The sequence below is a fragment of the Leucopleurus acutus genome (genome assembly GCF_964270905.1).
Source record: "Leucopleurus acutus genome assembly, chromosome: X".
NCBI classification, from domain to species: Eukaryota; Metazoa; Chordata; class Mammalia; order Artiodactyla; family Delphinidae; genus Leucopleurus; species Leucopleurus acutus.
Window position 1 is genome coordinate 31,306,641 of NC_139148.1, and position 12,382 is coordinate 31,319,022.

The 12,382-nt window shown below is 44.0% G+C and overlaps 2 protein-coding genes across 2 annotated transcripts in view; both read left to right on the forward strand.

Moving 5' to 3' along the window:
* Nucleotides 1–12,382, forward strand: part of CFAP47 (cilia and flagella associated protein 47) — a gene marked incomplete at both ends in the record, with an annotated part of 506,613 nt that overhangs the window by 41,521 nt on the left and 452,710 nt on the right.
* Nucleotides 9,001–10,032, forward strand: LOC309977875 (melanoma-associated antigen B3-like; the record flags this gene model as incomplete). The annotated part of the gene is made up of 1 exon (XM_082864234.1): nucleotides 9,001–10,032. The coding sequence occupies one exon, from the start codon at nucleotides 9,001–9,003 to the stop codon at nucleotides 10,030–10,032; it is 1,032 nt and encodes a 343-aa protein (XP_082720360.1).

Below are 12,382 nucleotides of genomic sequence, written 5' to 3' on the forward strand. Positions count from 1 at the left end.
AAGTGAAATACGGTAAAAAGAGGTATGTCTATAAATCAATTAAAACAAGTCACAGAAGAGGCTAATTCTGGCTATTGAAAAGGACAGATTAGCATTATTTTTCTCTGGGAGCCCACCCCTGTCCTGGGCCCCCTGCCTTATGTTGCATTTTCCCCATCTCACGTCAAGTCTGGGACATGAAACTACAAGGTTTGCATTAGGTACGCTGCTCAAGAGTTTGCAGGGATGTAGCATTCCCCAGGAACCTTTTAATCCAAGAGATAGACAAAAGGAACACCCCCCCCCCCCCGAAATGAGTGAGGACTGGAGAGACAACCACGCCAAAATATAGATCATTCAGAGACCTGCCCAAACGTGCTCTCAGACCTAGAATGCCCAGGCAGGGCATCCTCTCTTATAAGTCTCATAGTTTTCAGTGAGGTCAAAGTCTTGGTCTAAGAACAGCCTCAGTTCAGTAGAGGGAGAAGCTCAGGTTGGAGGGTCAGGGAGGATCCGGTCCCGGGACTGGCCAGGAGTATGGTGGGGTCCCTGAGTGAGGAAAGACGTATCACTAGACCCACAAATGAGGGGGCTTTACAGACCCCTGCCCCCATTCTTAACCACGAGAGGCCCCAGGCAGAGCCATAGGGATGAGAAGCCTCCTCATTTCTGTCTGTCTGGTTTCGGCGAGGGAAGGGCTTTGTCTATCAGGATCAGGTCCCAGTTCTGCAAGGGAAGGGGTCTTGGCCATAACCAGACAAACCAGGGTCAAGGTAAGGACCTCAGTGCTAATGAGAGCGTCTCTCTCCCAAGGAGGGAGGCTCACAGGGTGGCGCCCTTCTTGTCAGGCAGAGATGGTCAGAGCAACGCCCTGCCTTCCCCACTAGGGACTCGGGGAGGTGAGGGCTTTGTTTGGAGGCTGAAGGACTCGGGACCACAGAGGGAGGGGTCACGGGCTCTAATAGATGGCCCGGAGAGACCCGCGAGGGAGGATCATGGGACGGCTGACCTCTGAACCCCGGGATCCCATAAAGCCCTGCGCGTCCCGTCAGCCGTTGGAACCCCGCACGAGGCAGCCGCAGCCGGTAGTGGCTCCCACACTTCCGCTCCGGGGGCGGAGACGGACGGTTGTTCACGGCGTTTGTTCGGCCAGGGGCGGATTCCCAGGACTGCTCTGCAGTCAATGTGAGGACCTGAATGCGGACCCAAGGGATCCTTCCTCCCTCCCATAACAAAGGTTACCCCCACAAATCCCGCCTCTGTGATCGAAAGTGAAAGGTTCCTGAAAAACTGGTAGGCTGAGTTCTGCCTGGAAATTCTCAAGGGGGAAAGCCTTAATCTAAGAGAGAATTTCCTGATTCTGTAAATCAAGGAAACCTAGGCCCTAACTGAAGTCAAGGCGGCGGGTGGGGTGGGGGGCGGGAGGAGGGGCGGGGCCTGAGCGCTAATGAGGGAGTAGAGATGGCAACAAAGCTGCACCCGTGCACTCAGTTCCCGGAGCCTCCAGGCCGGGGTGGTCATATATAGCAGGCCCAGACTTCCCCCCCACCCCCAGGAGCTCAAGGAGGTGAAACTTGTGGGCACAGGTCAGTAAAGGGAGGAGTCCCAGGCTCTGACAGATTCCAAGATGGGCACCCTGTATGTAGGACCTAGGGACCACCGGCTCCAGAACACTGGAGTACCACAGACCCCCGCCCCTGCTGTCAGCTGTCAGAGACCCTGAGTAGTTGTGGCCGGATGTGAGTCATCCTGACTTCGGCTTCAGAGGTTTCAGGAAGTGAGAACTTTCATCTGAGGGCCATGCCTCCGGCGGCCAAGAGAAAATTTCCAGTACTGGTCTGGAGTCAAGGTGAAGACTTTGAGTGGGGTGTGAGAGGTGCCACTCGGCCCATAACAAACTGCACTAAGTCTCGCTGCTGCTGTAGGCCCTGGGAAGCCCCAATAGAGCCATCAAACTGAGTTCTGCCTGAGATGTCTCGGGGCTGGGAGGGCCTAGGTCTAGGGAGTAACTCCATCTTGCAGATGGAGGATACCTAGGTCCTAACTGAGGTGAAGGTGAGGGCCCTAAATACTGATGATGCCACCCCATTTAGGGGTGGCATCACAAAGCAGCACCCCTACACTTGTGGGAGGCTCCAGCCAGGGGTAGTCATATATGTAGGACCCTGACTTCCCCCTCTAGGGACTCAGGGAATTGAGGGCTTTGCTCTGAGGCTGGACTACCCAGGTTATTGGTGGGAGGAGTCCTAAGTCCTACACAGAGTTCGGGTCAGAGACCTGAGTGAGGACTAAGGTGAACACCGACTCTAAAATGTAGGGTCTCATAAATTCTGCCCGTGTTCTGAGTAGAAACCAAGAGTATCTGTCAAGCTGAAGCACTCTTCTCATTTGTCTGGAGAGTTCAGAGATGTGAGGGTGTTGGACTAATTGAATAGCCTCAATTCTGCAGAGGGAAGAAACCCAGGGCTTTATAGGAGTCAGGGTGAGGACCCTGAAAGAACAGTGATGATACCACTCACCCACAAACAGAGGAGACAACAGGGAGTGCCCCCCTCCTTGCTTGCAGTGCTGGTAGCCCAGGTATGGAAGTCAGGTGTATGTGAACCCTCCTTTATTTCTTTTTTTTTTTTAATATCTTTATTGGGGTATAATTACTTTACAATGGTGTGTTAGTTTCTGCTTTATAACAAAGTGAATCAGTTATACATATACATATGTTCCCATATCTCTTCCCTCTTGCGTCTCCCTCCCTCCCAACCTCCCTATCCCACCCCTCCAGGCGGTCACAAAGCACTGAGCGGATATCCCTGTGCTATGTGGCTGCTTCCCACCAGCTATCTACCTTACGTTTGGTAGTGTATATATGTCCATGCCTCTCTCTCGCTTTGTCACAGCTCACCCTTCCCCCTCCCCATATCCTCAAGTCCGTGCTCCAGTAGGTCTGTGTCTTTATTCCTTTCTTACCCCTAGGTTCTTCATGACATTTTTTTTCTTAAATTCCATATACATGTGTTAGCATACGGTATTTGTCTTTCTCTTTCTGACTTACTTCACTCTGTATGACAGACTCTAGGTCTATCCACCTCATTACAAATAGCTCAATTGCATTTCTTTTTATGGCTGAGTAATATTCCATTGTATATATGTGCCACATCTTCTTTATCCATTCATCCGATGATGGGCACTTAGGTTGTTTCCATCTCCGGGCTATTGTAAATAGAGCTGCAGTGAACATTTTGGTACATGACTCTTTTTGAATTATGGTTTTCTCAGGGTATATGCCCAGTAGTGGGATTGCTGGGTCATATGGTAGTTCTATTTGTACTTTTTTAAGGAACCTCCATACTGTTCTCCATAGTGGCTGTACCAATTCACATTCCCACCAGCAGTGCAGGAGTGTTCCCGTTTCTCCACACCCTCTCCAGCATTTATTGTTTCTCGATTTTTTGATGATGGCCATTCTGACTGGTGTGAGATGATATCTCATTGTAGTTTTGATTTGCATTTCTCTAATGATTAATGATGTTGAGCATTCTTTCATGTGTTTGTTGGCAGTCTGTATATCTTTTTTCGAGAAATGTCTATTTAGGTCTTCTGCCCATTTTTGGATTGGGTTGTTTGTTTTTTTGTTATTGAGCTGCATGAGCTGCTTGTAAATTTTGGAAATTAAGCCTTTGTCAGTTGCTTCATTTGCAAATACTTTCTCCCATTCTGAGGGTTGTCTTCTGGTCTTGTTTATGGTTTCCTTTGCTGCACGAAAGCTTTGAAGTTTCATTAGGTCCCGTTTGTTTATTTTTGTTTTTATTTCCATTTCTCTAGGAGGCAGGTCAAAAAGGATCTTGCTGTGATTTATGTCATAGAGTGTTCTGCCTATGTTTTCCTCTAAGAGTTTGATAGTTTCTGGCCTTACATTTAGGTCTTTAATCCATTTTGAGCTTATTTTTGTGTATGGTGTTAGGGAGTGATCTAATCTCATACTTTTATATGTACCTGTCCAGTTTTCCCAGCACCATTTATTGAAGAGGCTGTCCTTTCTCCACTGTACATTCCTGCCTCCTTTATCAAAGATAAGGTGACCATATGTGCGTGGGTTTATCTCTGTGCTTTCTATCCTGTTCCATTGATGTATCTTTCTGTTTTTGTGCCAGTACCATACTGTCTTGATTACTGTAGCTTTGTAGTATAGTCTGAAGTCAGGGAGCCTGATTCCTCTAGCTCCGTTTTTCGTTCTCAAGATTGCTTTGGCTGTTTGGGGTCTTTTGTGTTTCCATACAAATTGTGAAATTTTTTGTTCTAGTTCTGTGAAAAATGCCAGTGGTAGTTGGGTAGGGATTGCATTGAATCTGTAGATTGCTTTGGGTAGTAGAGTCATTTTCACAATGTTGATTCTTCCAATCCAAGAACATGGTATATCTCTCCATCTATTTGTATCATCTTTAATTTCTCTCATCAGTGTCTTATAATTTTCTGAATACAGGTCTTGTGTCTCCTTAGGTAGGTTTATTCCTAGATATTTTATTCTTTTTGTTGCAGTGGTAAATGGGAGTGTTTTCTTGATTTCACTTTCAGATTTTTCATCATTAGTGTATAGGAATGCAAGAGATTTCTGTGCATTAATTTTGTATCCTGCCACTTTACCAAATTCATTGATTAGCTCTAGTAGTTTTCTGGTAGCATCTTTAGGATTCTCTATGTATAGGATCATGTCATCTGCAAACAGTGACAGCTTTACTTCTTCTTTTCCAATTTGGATTCCTTTTATTTCCTTTTCTTCTCTGTGGCTAAAACTTCCAAAATTATATTGAATAAGAGTGGTGAGAGTGGGCAACCTTGTCTTTTTCCTGATCTTAGTGGAAATGCTTTGAGTTTTTCACCATTGAGGATGATGTTGGCTGTGGGTTTGTCATATATGGCCTTTATTATGTTGAGGAAAGTTCCCTCTATGCCTACTTTCTGCAGGGTTTTTATCATAAATGGGTGTTGAATTATGTCAAAAGCTTTCTCTGCATTTATTGAGATGATCATATGGTTTTTCTCCTTCAGTTTGTTAATATGGTTTATCACATTGATTGATTTGCGTATATTGCAGAATCCTTGCATTCCTTGAATAAACCCCCCCTTGATCATGGTGTGTGATCCTTTTAATGTGCTGTTGGATTCTGTTTGCTAGTATTTTGTTGAGGATTTTTGCATCTAGGTTCATCAGTGATATTGGCCTGTAGTTTTCTTTCTTTTTGACATCCTTGTCTGGTTTTGGTATCAAGGTGATGGTGGCCTCGTAGAATGAATTTGGGAGTGTTCCTCCCTCTGCTATATTTTGAAAGAGTTTGAGAAGGATAGGTATTAGCTCTTCTCTAAATGTTTGATAGAATTCGCCTGTGGAGCCATCTGGTCCTGGGCTTTTGTTTGTTGGAAGATTTTTAATCATAGTTTCAATTTCACTGCTTGTGATTCGTCTGTTCATATTTTCTATTTCTTCCTGATTCAGTCTTGGCAGGTTGTGCATTTCTAAGAATTTGTCCATTTCTTCCAAGTTGTCCATTTTATTGGCATAGAGTTGCTTGTAGTAATCGCTCATGACCTTCTGTATTTCTGCAGTGTCAGTTGTTACTTCTCCTTTTTCATTTCTAATTCTGTTGATTTGAGTCTTCTCCCTTTTTTTCTTGATGAGTCCGGCTAATGGTTTAACAATTTTGTTTATCTTCTCAAAGAACCAGGTTTTAGTTTTATTGATCTTTGCTATTGTTTCCTTCATTTCTTTTTCATTTATTTCTGATCTGATTTTTATGATTTCTTTCCTTCTGATAACTTTGCGGTTTCTTTTTCTTCTTTTTGTAGTTGCTTTAGGTGCAAGGTTAGGTTGTTTATTTGAGTTGTTTCCTGTTTCTTAAGGTGGGCTTGTATTGCTATAAACTTCCCTCTTAGAACTGCTTTTGCTCCATCCCATAGGTTTTGGGTCGTCGTGTCTCCATTGTCATTTGTTTCTAGATATTTTTTTATTTCCTCTTTGATTTCTTCAGTGATCACTTTGTTATTAAGTAGTGTATTGTTTAGCCTCCATGTGTTTGTATTTTTTACAGATCTTTTCCTGTAATTGATATCTAGTCTCATGGTGTTGTGGTCGGAAAAGATACTTGATACAATTTCAATTTTCTTAAATTTACCAAGGCTTGGTTTGTGACCCAAGATATGATCTATCCTGGAGAATGTTCCATGAGCACTTGAGAAAAATGTGTATTCTGTTGTTTTTGGATGGAGTGTCCTATTAATATCAATTAAGTCCATCTTGTTTAATGTATCATTTAAAGCTTGTGTTTCCTTATTTATTTTCATTTTGGATGATCTGTCCATGGGTGAAAGTGGGGTGTTAAAGTACCCTACTATGAATGTGTTACTGTCAGTTTCCTCTTTTAAGGCTGTTAGTATTTGCCTTATGTATTGAGGTGCTCTTATGTTGGGTGCATAAATATTTACAATTGTTACATCTTCTTCTTAGATCGATCCCTTGATCATTATGTAGTGTCCTTCTTTGTCTCTTCTAATAGTCTTTATTTTAAAGTCTATTTTGTCTGATATGAGAATTGCTACTCCAGCTTTTTTTTTGGTTTCCATTTGCATGGAATATCTTTTTCCATCCCCTTACTTTCAGTCTGTATGTGTCTCTAGGTCTGAAGTGGGTCTCTTGTAGACAGCATATATATGGGTCTTGTTTTTGTATCCATTTAGCCAATCTGTGTCTTTTGGTGGGAGCACTTAGTCCATTTATATTTAAGGTAATTATCGATATGTATGTTTTTATTCCCATTTTCTAAATTGTGTTGGGCTCGTTATTGTAGGTCTTTTCCTTCTCTCGTGTTTCTTGCCTAGAGAAGTTTCTTTAGCATTTCTTGTAAAGCTGGTTTGGTGGTGCTGAACTCTCTCAGCTTTTGCTTGTCTGTAAAGGTTTTAATTTCTCCATCTAATCTGAATGAGATCCTTGCTGGGTAGAGTAATCTTGGTTGCAGGTTTTTCTCCTTCATCACTTTCAGTATGTCCTGCCACTCCCTTCTGGCTTACAGAGTTTCTGCTGAGAGATCAGCTGTTAACCTTATGGGGATTACCTTGTGTATTATTTGTTGTTTTTCCCTTGCTGCTTTTAATATGCTTTCTTTGTATTTAATTTTTGACAGTTTGATTAATATGTGTCTTGGCGTATTTCTCCTTGGATTTTTCCTGTATGGGACTCTCTGTGCTTCCTGGACTTGATTAACTATTTCCTTTCCCATATTAGGGAAGTTTTCAACTATAATCTCTTCAAATATTTTCTCAGTCCCTTTCTTTTTCTCTTCCTCTTCTGGAACCCCTATAATTCGAATGTTGGTGCATTTAATGTTGTCTGAGAGGTCTCTGAGACTGTCCTCAGTTCTTTTCTTTCTTTTTTCTTTATTCTGCTCTGCAGTAGTTATTTCCACTATTTTATCTTCCAGGTCACTTATCCGTTCTTCTGCCTCAGTTATTCTGCTATTGATCCCATCTAGAGTATTTTTCATTTCATTTATTGTGTTGTTCATCATTGTTTGTTTCATCTTTAGTTCTTCTAGGTCCTTGTTAAATGTTTCTTGCATTTTGTCCATTCTATTTCCAAGATTTTGGATCATCTTTACTATCATTATTGTGAATTCTTTTTCAGGTAGACTGCCTATTTCCTCTTCACTTGTTCGGTCTGGTGCATTTTTATCTTGCTCCTTCATCTGCCGTGTGTTTTTCTGTCTTCTCATTTTGCTTATCTTTCTGTGTTTGGGGTCTCCTTTTTGCAGGCTGCAGGTTCGTAGTTCCTGTTGTTTTTGATGTCTGTCCCCAGTGGCTAAGGTTGGTTCAGTGGGTTGTGTAGGCTTCCTGGTGGAGGGGACTAGTGCCTGTGTTCTGGTGGATGAGCCTGGAACTTGTCTTTCTGGTGGGCAGGTCCACATCTGGTGGTGTGTTTTGGGGTGTCTTTGGCCTTATTATGATTTTAGGCAGCCTATCTGCCAATGGGTGGGCTTGTGTACCTTTTTTGCTAGTTGTTTGGCATAGGGTGTCCAGCACTGTAGCTTGCTGGTCATTGAGTGAAGCTGGGTGCTGGTGTTGAGATGGAGATCTCTGGGAGATTTTCGCCGTTTGATATTATGTGGAGCCTGGAGGTCTCTTGTTGACCAGTGTCCTGAAGTTGGCTCTCCCACCTCAGAGGCACAGCACTGACTCCTGGCCGCAGCACCAAGAACCTTTCATCCGCACGGCTCCTCAGTTTGGGATGATTCGTTGTCTATTCAGGTATTCCACAGATGCGGGGTACATCAAGTTGATTGTGGAGATTTAATCCACTGCTCCTGAGACTGCTGGGAGAGATTTCCCTTTCTCTTCTTTGTTTGCACGGCTCCCGGGTTTCCCCTCCTTTATTTCTGATGGTATCAGATTGGTGAGAGCCAAGGCAAGGACCGTGAATGAGGACTGAGGACCCCAAGGAGCCCAGGACAGAGTCCCATAGAGCTGTCAGCTGTGGGTGCCCCCTGGCAGGGGTGCTAGGCTGAGGTGCCCCTTCACTTCTTCTTAAGGTATCCCAGGAAGATGAGGATCTGGGTCTGAGGTATAAATTTAGAGTAGCACAGAGGAGGGGGCCCAGGCCCTGCCCAAAGTTGATATGATGGTCCTGCATATGAACTGAGGGGACCCCAATGCTCCAGAGTAGAGGGGGCTCCACAAGGACTAGATAATTGCCCACTGCTGCTCTCAGCCCCAATAAGCACCAGGCAGGGCTGGCAGGCTGCAGCCTGAGGCTCACTTTAATTATTTCCACAGGGTTCTTAGTGGACAGGGTGATCAGAACAGGAGTCCTGTGTGTTCGTAGAGCAGGGCCCACATGGAAACCTGAAAAGCGGCCCTCTTAAAGGCAGGGTGGTACCTCCCTGCTGTAGGCACTCACTCCCTCTCATCCTCTCGCATCTCTGCCAGATCACCCCGCTGTCCTACCTGCACTCCTGCCTTTTGTCCCTGACCACAGTCACCATGCCTCGGGGGCGGAAGAGTAAGCTCCGCACCCGTGAGAGACGCTGCCAGGCCCAAAGTGGGACCCAGGGTCTGACGGGTGCTCAGGCCACTGCAGCTGAGGAGGAAGCCACCTCGTCTTCATGTCCTTCTCTTGGGGTTACTACTCGGAGAAAGCCGGGTGCTAAGTCACGTAGCACTCTCAAGAGTCCTCAGAGGGCCCTAGCCACCACTACTAATCCTGCAGGTGTTTCTCCCGCAAGATCAAACAAAGGAGCCAAAGGCCAAATGAAGAAAAAGCACAGTTCCTCTCAGGCCCCCGTCTCCGCCGTGCGGTCTCGAAAAGGCCCTCTAAGGAGGACAGCGAGTGTGTTGGTGCAGTTCCTGGTGCACATGTATAAAATGAAAAAGCCTGTTAGGAAAGCACATATGCTGAAGTTTATCGCTAAGAAGTACCAAAATCAATTCCCTGAGATCCTCAGAAGAGCTTCCTTCAGCATGGAGATGCTATTTGGTGTTGACTTAAAGAAGGTCGACCGTACCAAGCATACTTATACCTTTGTCAGCAAAATGGCTCTCCCCAACGATGGGACCATGAGCCGCGGCAGCGGGTTACCCAAGACCGGTCTCCTGATGTACATTCTGGCTGTGATCCTCATGAAGGGCAACTGCGCCACAGAGGAGAATATCTGGGAATTCCTGAATAAGATGAGAGTCTATACTGGGAAGAGGCACTTCATATTTGGGGAGCCCAAGAAGCTCATCACCCAAGATTGGGTGAAGCTGAAGTATTTGGAATACCGGCAAGTGGCCAACAGTGATCCAGCGCGCTACGAGTTCCTGTGGGGCCCGAGAGCCCATGCCGAAACCAGCAAGATGAAAGTCCTGGAGTTCCTGGCCAAGGTCAATCACACCGTCCCCAGTGCCTTCCAGTCTTGGTATGAAGAGGCTTTGAAAGATGAGGAAGAGAGAGCCCAAGCCAGTGGATGTTCCAGTGTTCTGTCCAGCTCCTCCCACACAGAATCTGAGGCAAATTCTGCACTTTGTGGCTGAAGAGAGCATTCAATATTTCAAGTAGTGTAGGGCTGGGTGTGACAGAGGGAACACTGTATAATACCTTTGTGTTCCTGTTCTGTATGGGGAGTTTGGAAATACGTCTTTGTTTTTTGCTGTTTTTCAAACGTTACTCCTAAATGAAATTTTATTTAGCGTTAGAATGTAAGTTTATGAATTACATCAGTCACACTTACTGTTGTTTATCAGGTTTAAGAATAAGAGTTTTGCTGTTTTGTAAAACATATTGGGAAAACTTCCATCTTATTTAGTAATTTGGTGGAAGATAACATGGCATTGCAATATGCAATTCCTTGAAAATGTGAAAAAGTTAAGTATAGTATAGTATACTGTATGTAGTATAGTATAGAAAAAGTAAGATGGTCAATATTTGGTTTACTAATTCCTTTTACTCTGTTTTATAAAATTAGAAATAACAGTATGTGCTTGGCTCATTCAAAAATGTAGAATTAAATCATAATAAATTAGACCTCATGCTCACAGGCTCGTTTATTCCCCAAACATTAATTGAGCATCTGCTCTTAGAAGGCTCCTTGCTAGTACTGTGAGAGCTGAGAAGAAGGAGACCTAGCCACTGACCATAAAATTATAGAGCCGAGAAGCAGCTATCATATAAAGAAAATGGTGATGTATACTCTAAGACCAAAAGGACAAATGAAAAGACAGGATAAGAAAGGAGAAGGGGTGGTTTCACATGATAGCAGTCGAATGTAAATTCCCTGATGCAAGGCAGTGGTGGGCCTTGGGAAAAATGTAAGTCCTTCAGTGGGAGGTAATTATAAGTTAGGTGCGTGGTGGGCTAGATGAGACTGATAATTTGGAGCAGGGGCCAGATCCTCAGATGGTGGGCCGTACAGTTGAAAGACAAAGCCTGGAATGGGAAACTGCCCTTAGCAGTTACAGGCACACTTCATTTTGTTGTGCTTTGCTTTATTGTATTTCACAGATAGTGCTTTTTCTTTTCTTTTTTTAACAAATTGAAGGTTTGTGTCAACCTTGCTTCCAGCAAGTCTTTCAGTGCCATTTTTCCAACAACGTATTCTCACTTCATGTCTCTGTGTCACATTTTGGTAATTCTCACAATATTTCACACCTTCCACCAGCAAAAAGATGGACTCGCTGAAGGTTCAGATGATGGTTAGCATTTTTTAGCAAAAATGTATTTTTTAATTAAGGTATGTACATTGTTCCTTGACATAATACTATTGCACGCTTAATAGACTGCAGTATAGTGTAAACATAAATTTTGTAAGAGCACTGGGAAACCAAAAAATCCTTGTGACTCACTTTATTGTGCTATTCACTTTATTTTGGGGGTCTGGAACCAAACCTGCAATATCTTCGAGGTCTCCTTTTACTTTGGGGTTGTGGGTAAATCAGAGAGAAATCACCTGAGGCAGGAATAGAATGTGTCCTGTGCTCTTGTCCCAGTGCAGGTGAACACTATGCAAATTAGATGTTTTATTCACGCTGTCATGTCTCCAGGGAGTTTCTGAGAAATAAGGGTGGTACTCCCCTGAGGGGGGATGCCCAGAAGCCACTGGACTGGCACTCTTTGCCCTAGTTGGGGGAGCCAGAGCCCATTCCACTAAAAAAAATCATTCAAATTAAGTTATCTTGATTGTAATTTGGCAAACTCTAGGCAAGGAATAGATATTCGTGGGTGGTTAAATGAATGAAAGTGGGAGTGGTTTATAAAGAAGGGCAACTGAGAGGGAGGTAAGTTTTAGGTCCGTGAAACATTTTAGAGCTTCGTGTTGCATCTACTGAGGAAGTCTACCTCATGTTGACCTTGAATGACATACTCTAACAGGGAAATACTAGTTTTCCTTGCTAAGCAGGATTTTGCCTGATAGGGGTTTCTTTGCCCTAGAGCCCTGCTTATTCTCTGGCATCTCCTGGATTGAAAGTTAAATCTCAGTGTAGTGGGTTGAAACTCCAGGGGACAAATTAATCATAGTAAGAACTGGCATCCTTGAAAGTCTCAGTACCGGCCAGGCAATGGGCCAGGCACTTCACAGGCATTATATAAATTCTATCAGTCCCCAAGGCAGAGCTTCTCAAACCCATTTCACAGATGAAAAGACCGAGGCTCACAGAGTTTGGTAATGTGTTCAATTTCACACAGCTGTTAAGTGACAGTGTTGGAACTAGACTCCTGGCCTAACTAAGTCTGACGCCCACACTTTTCCATTCCTCCCAGCCCGAGGCCAACTTTGTGTTCCTTAATTCACCTTACTTCTCACTCACTACAAAATATATCTCAGGTGATAAAAAGGAGGACTCTGTGCCCAAAACACTGGATGGGAATACATAAGCACAGCAATAA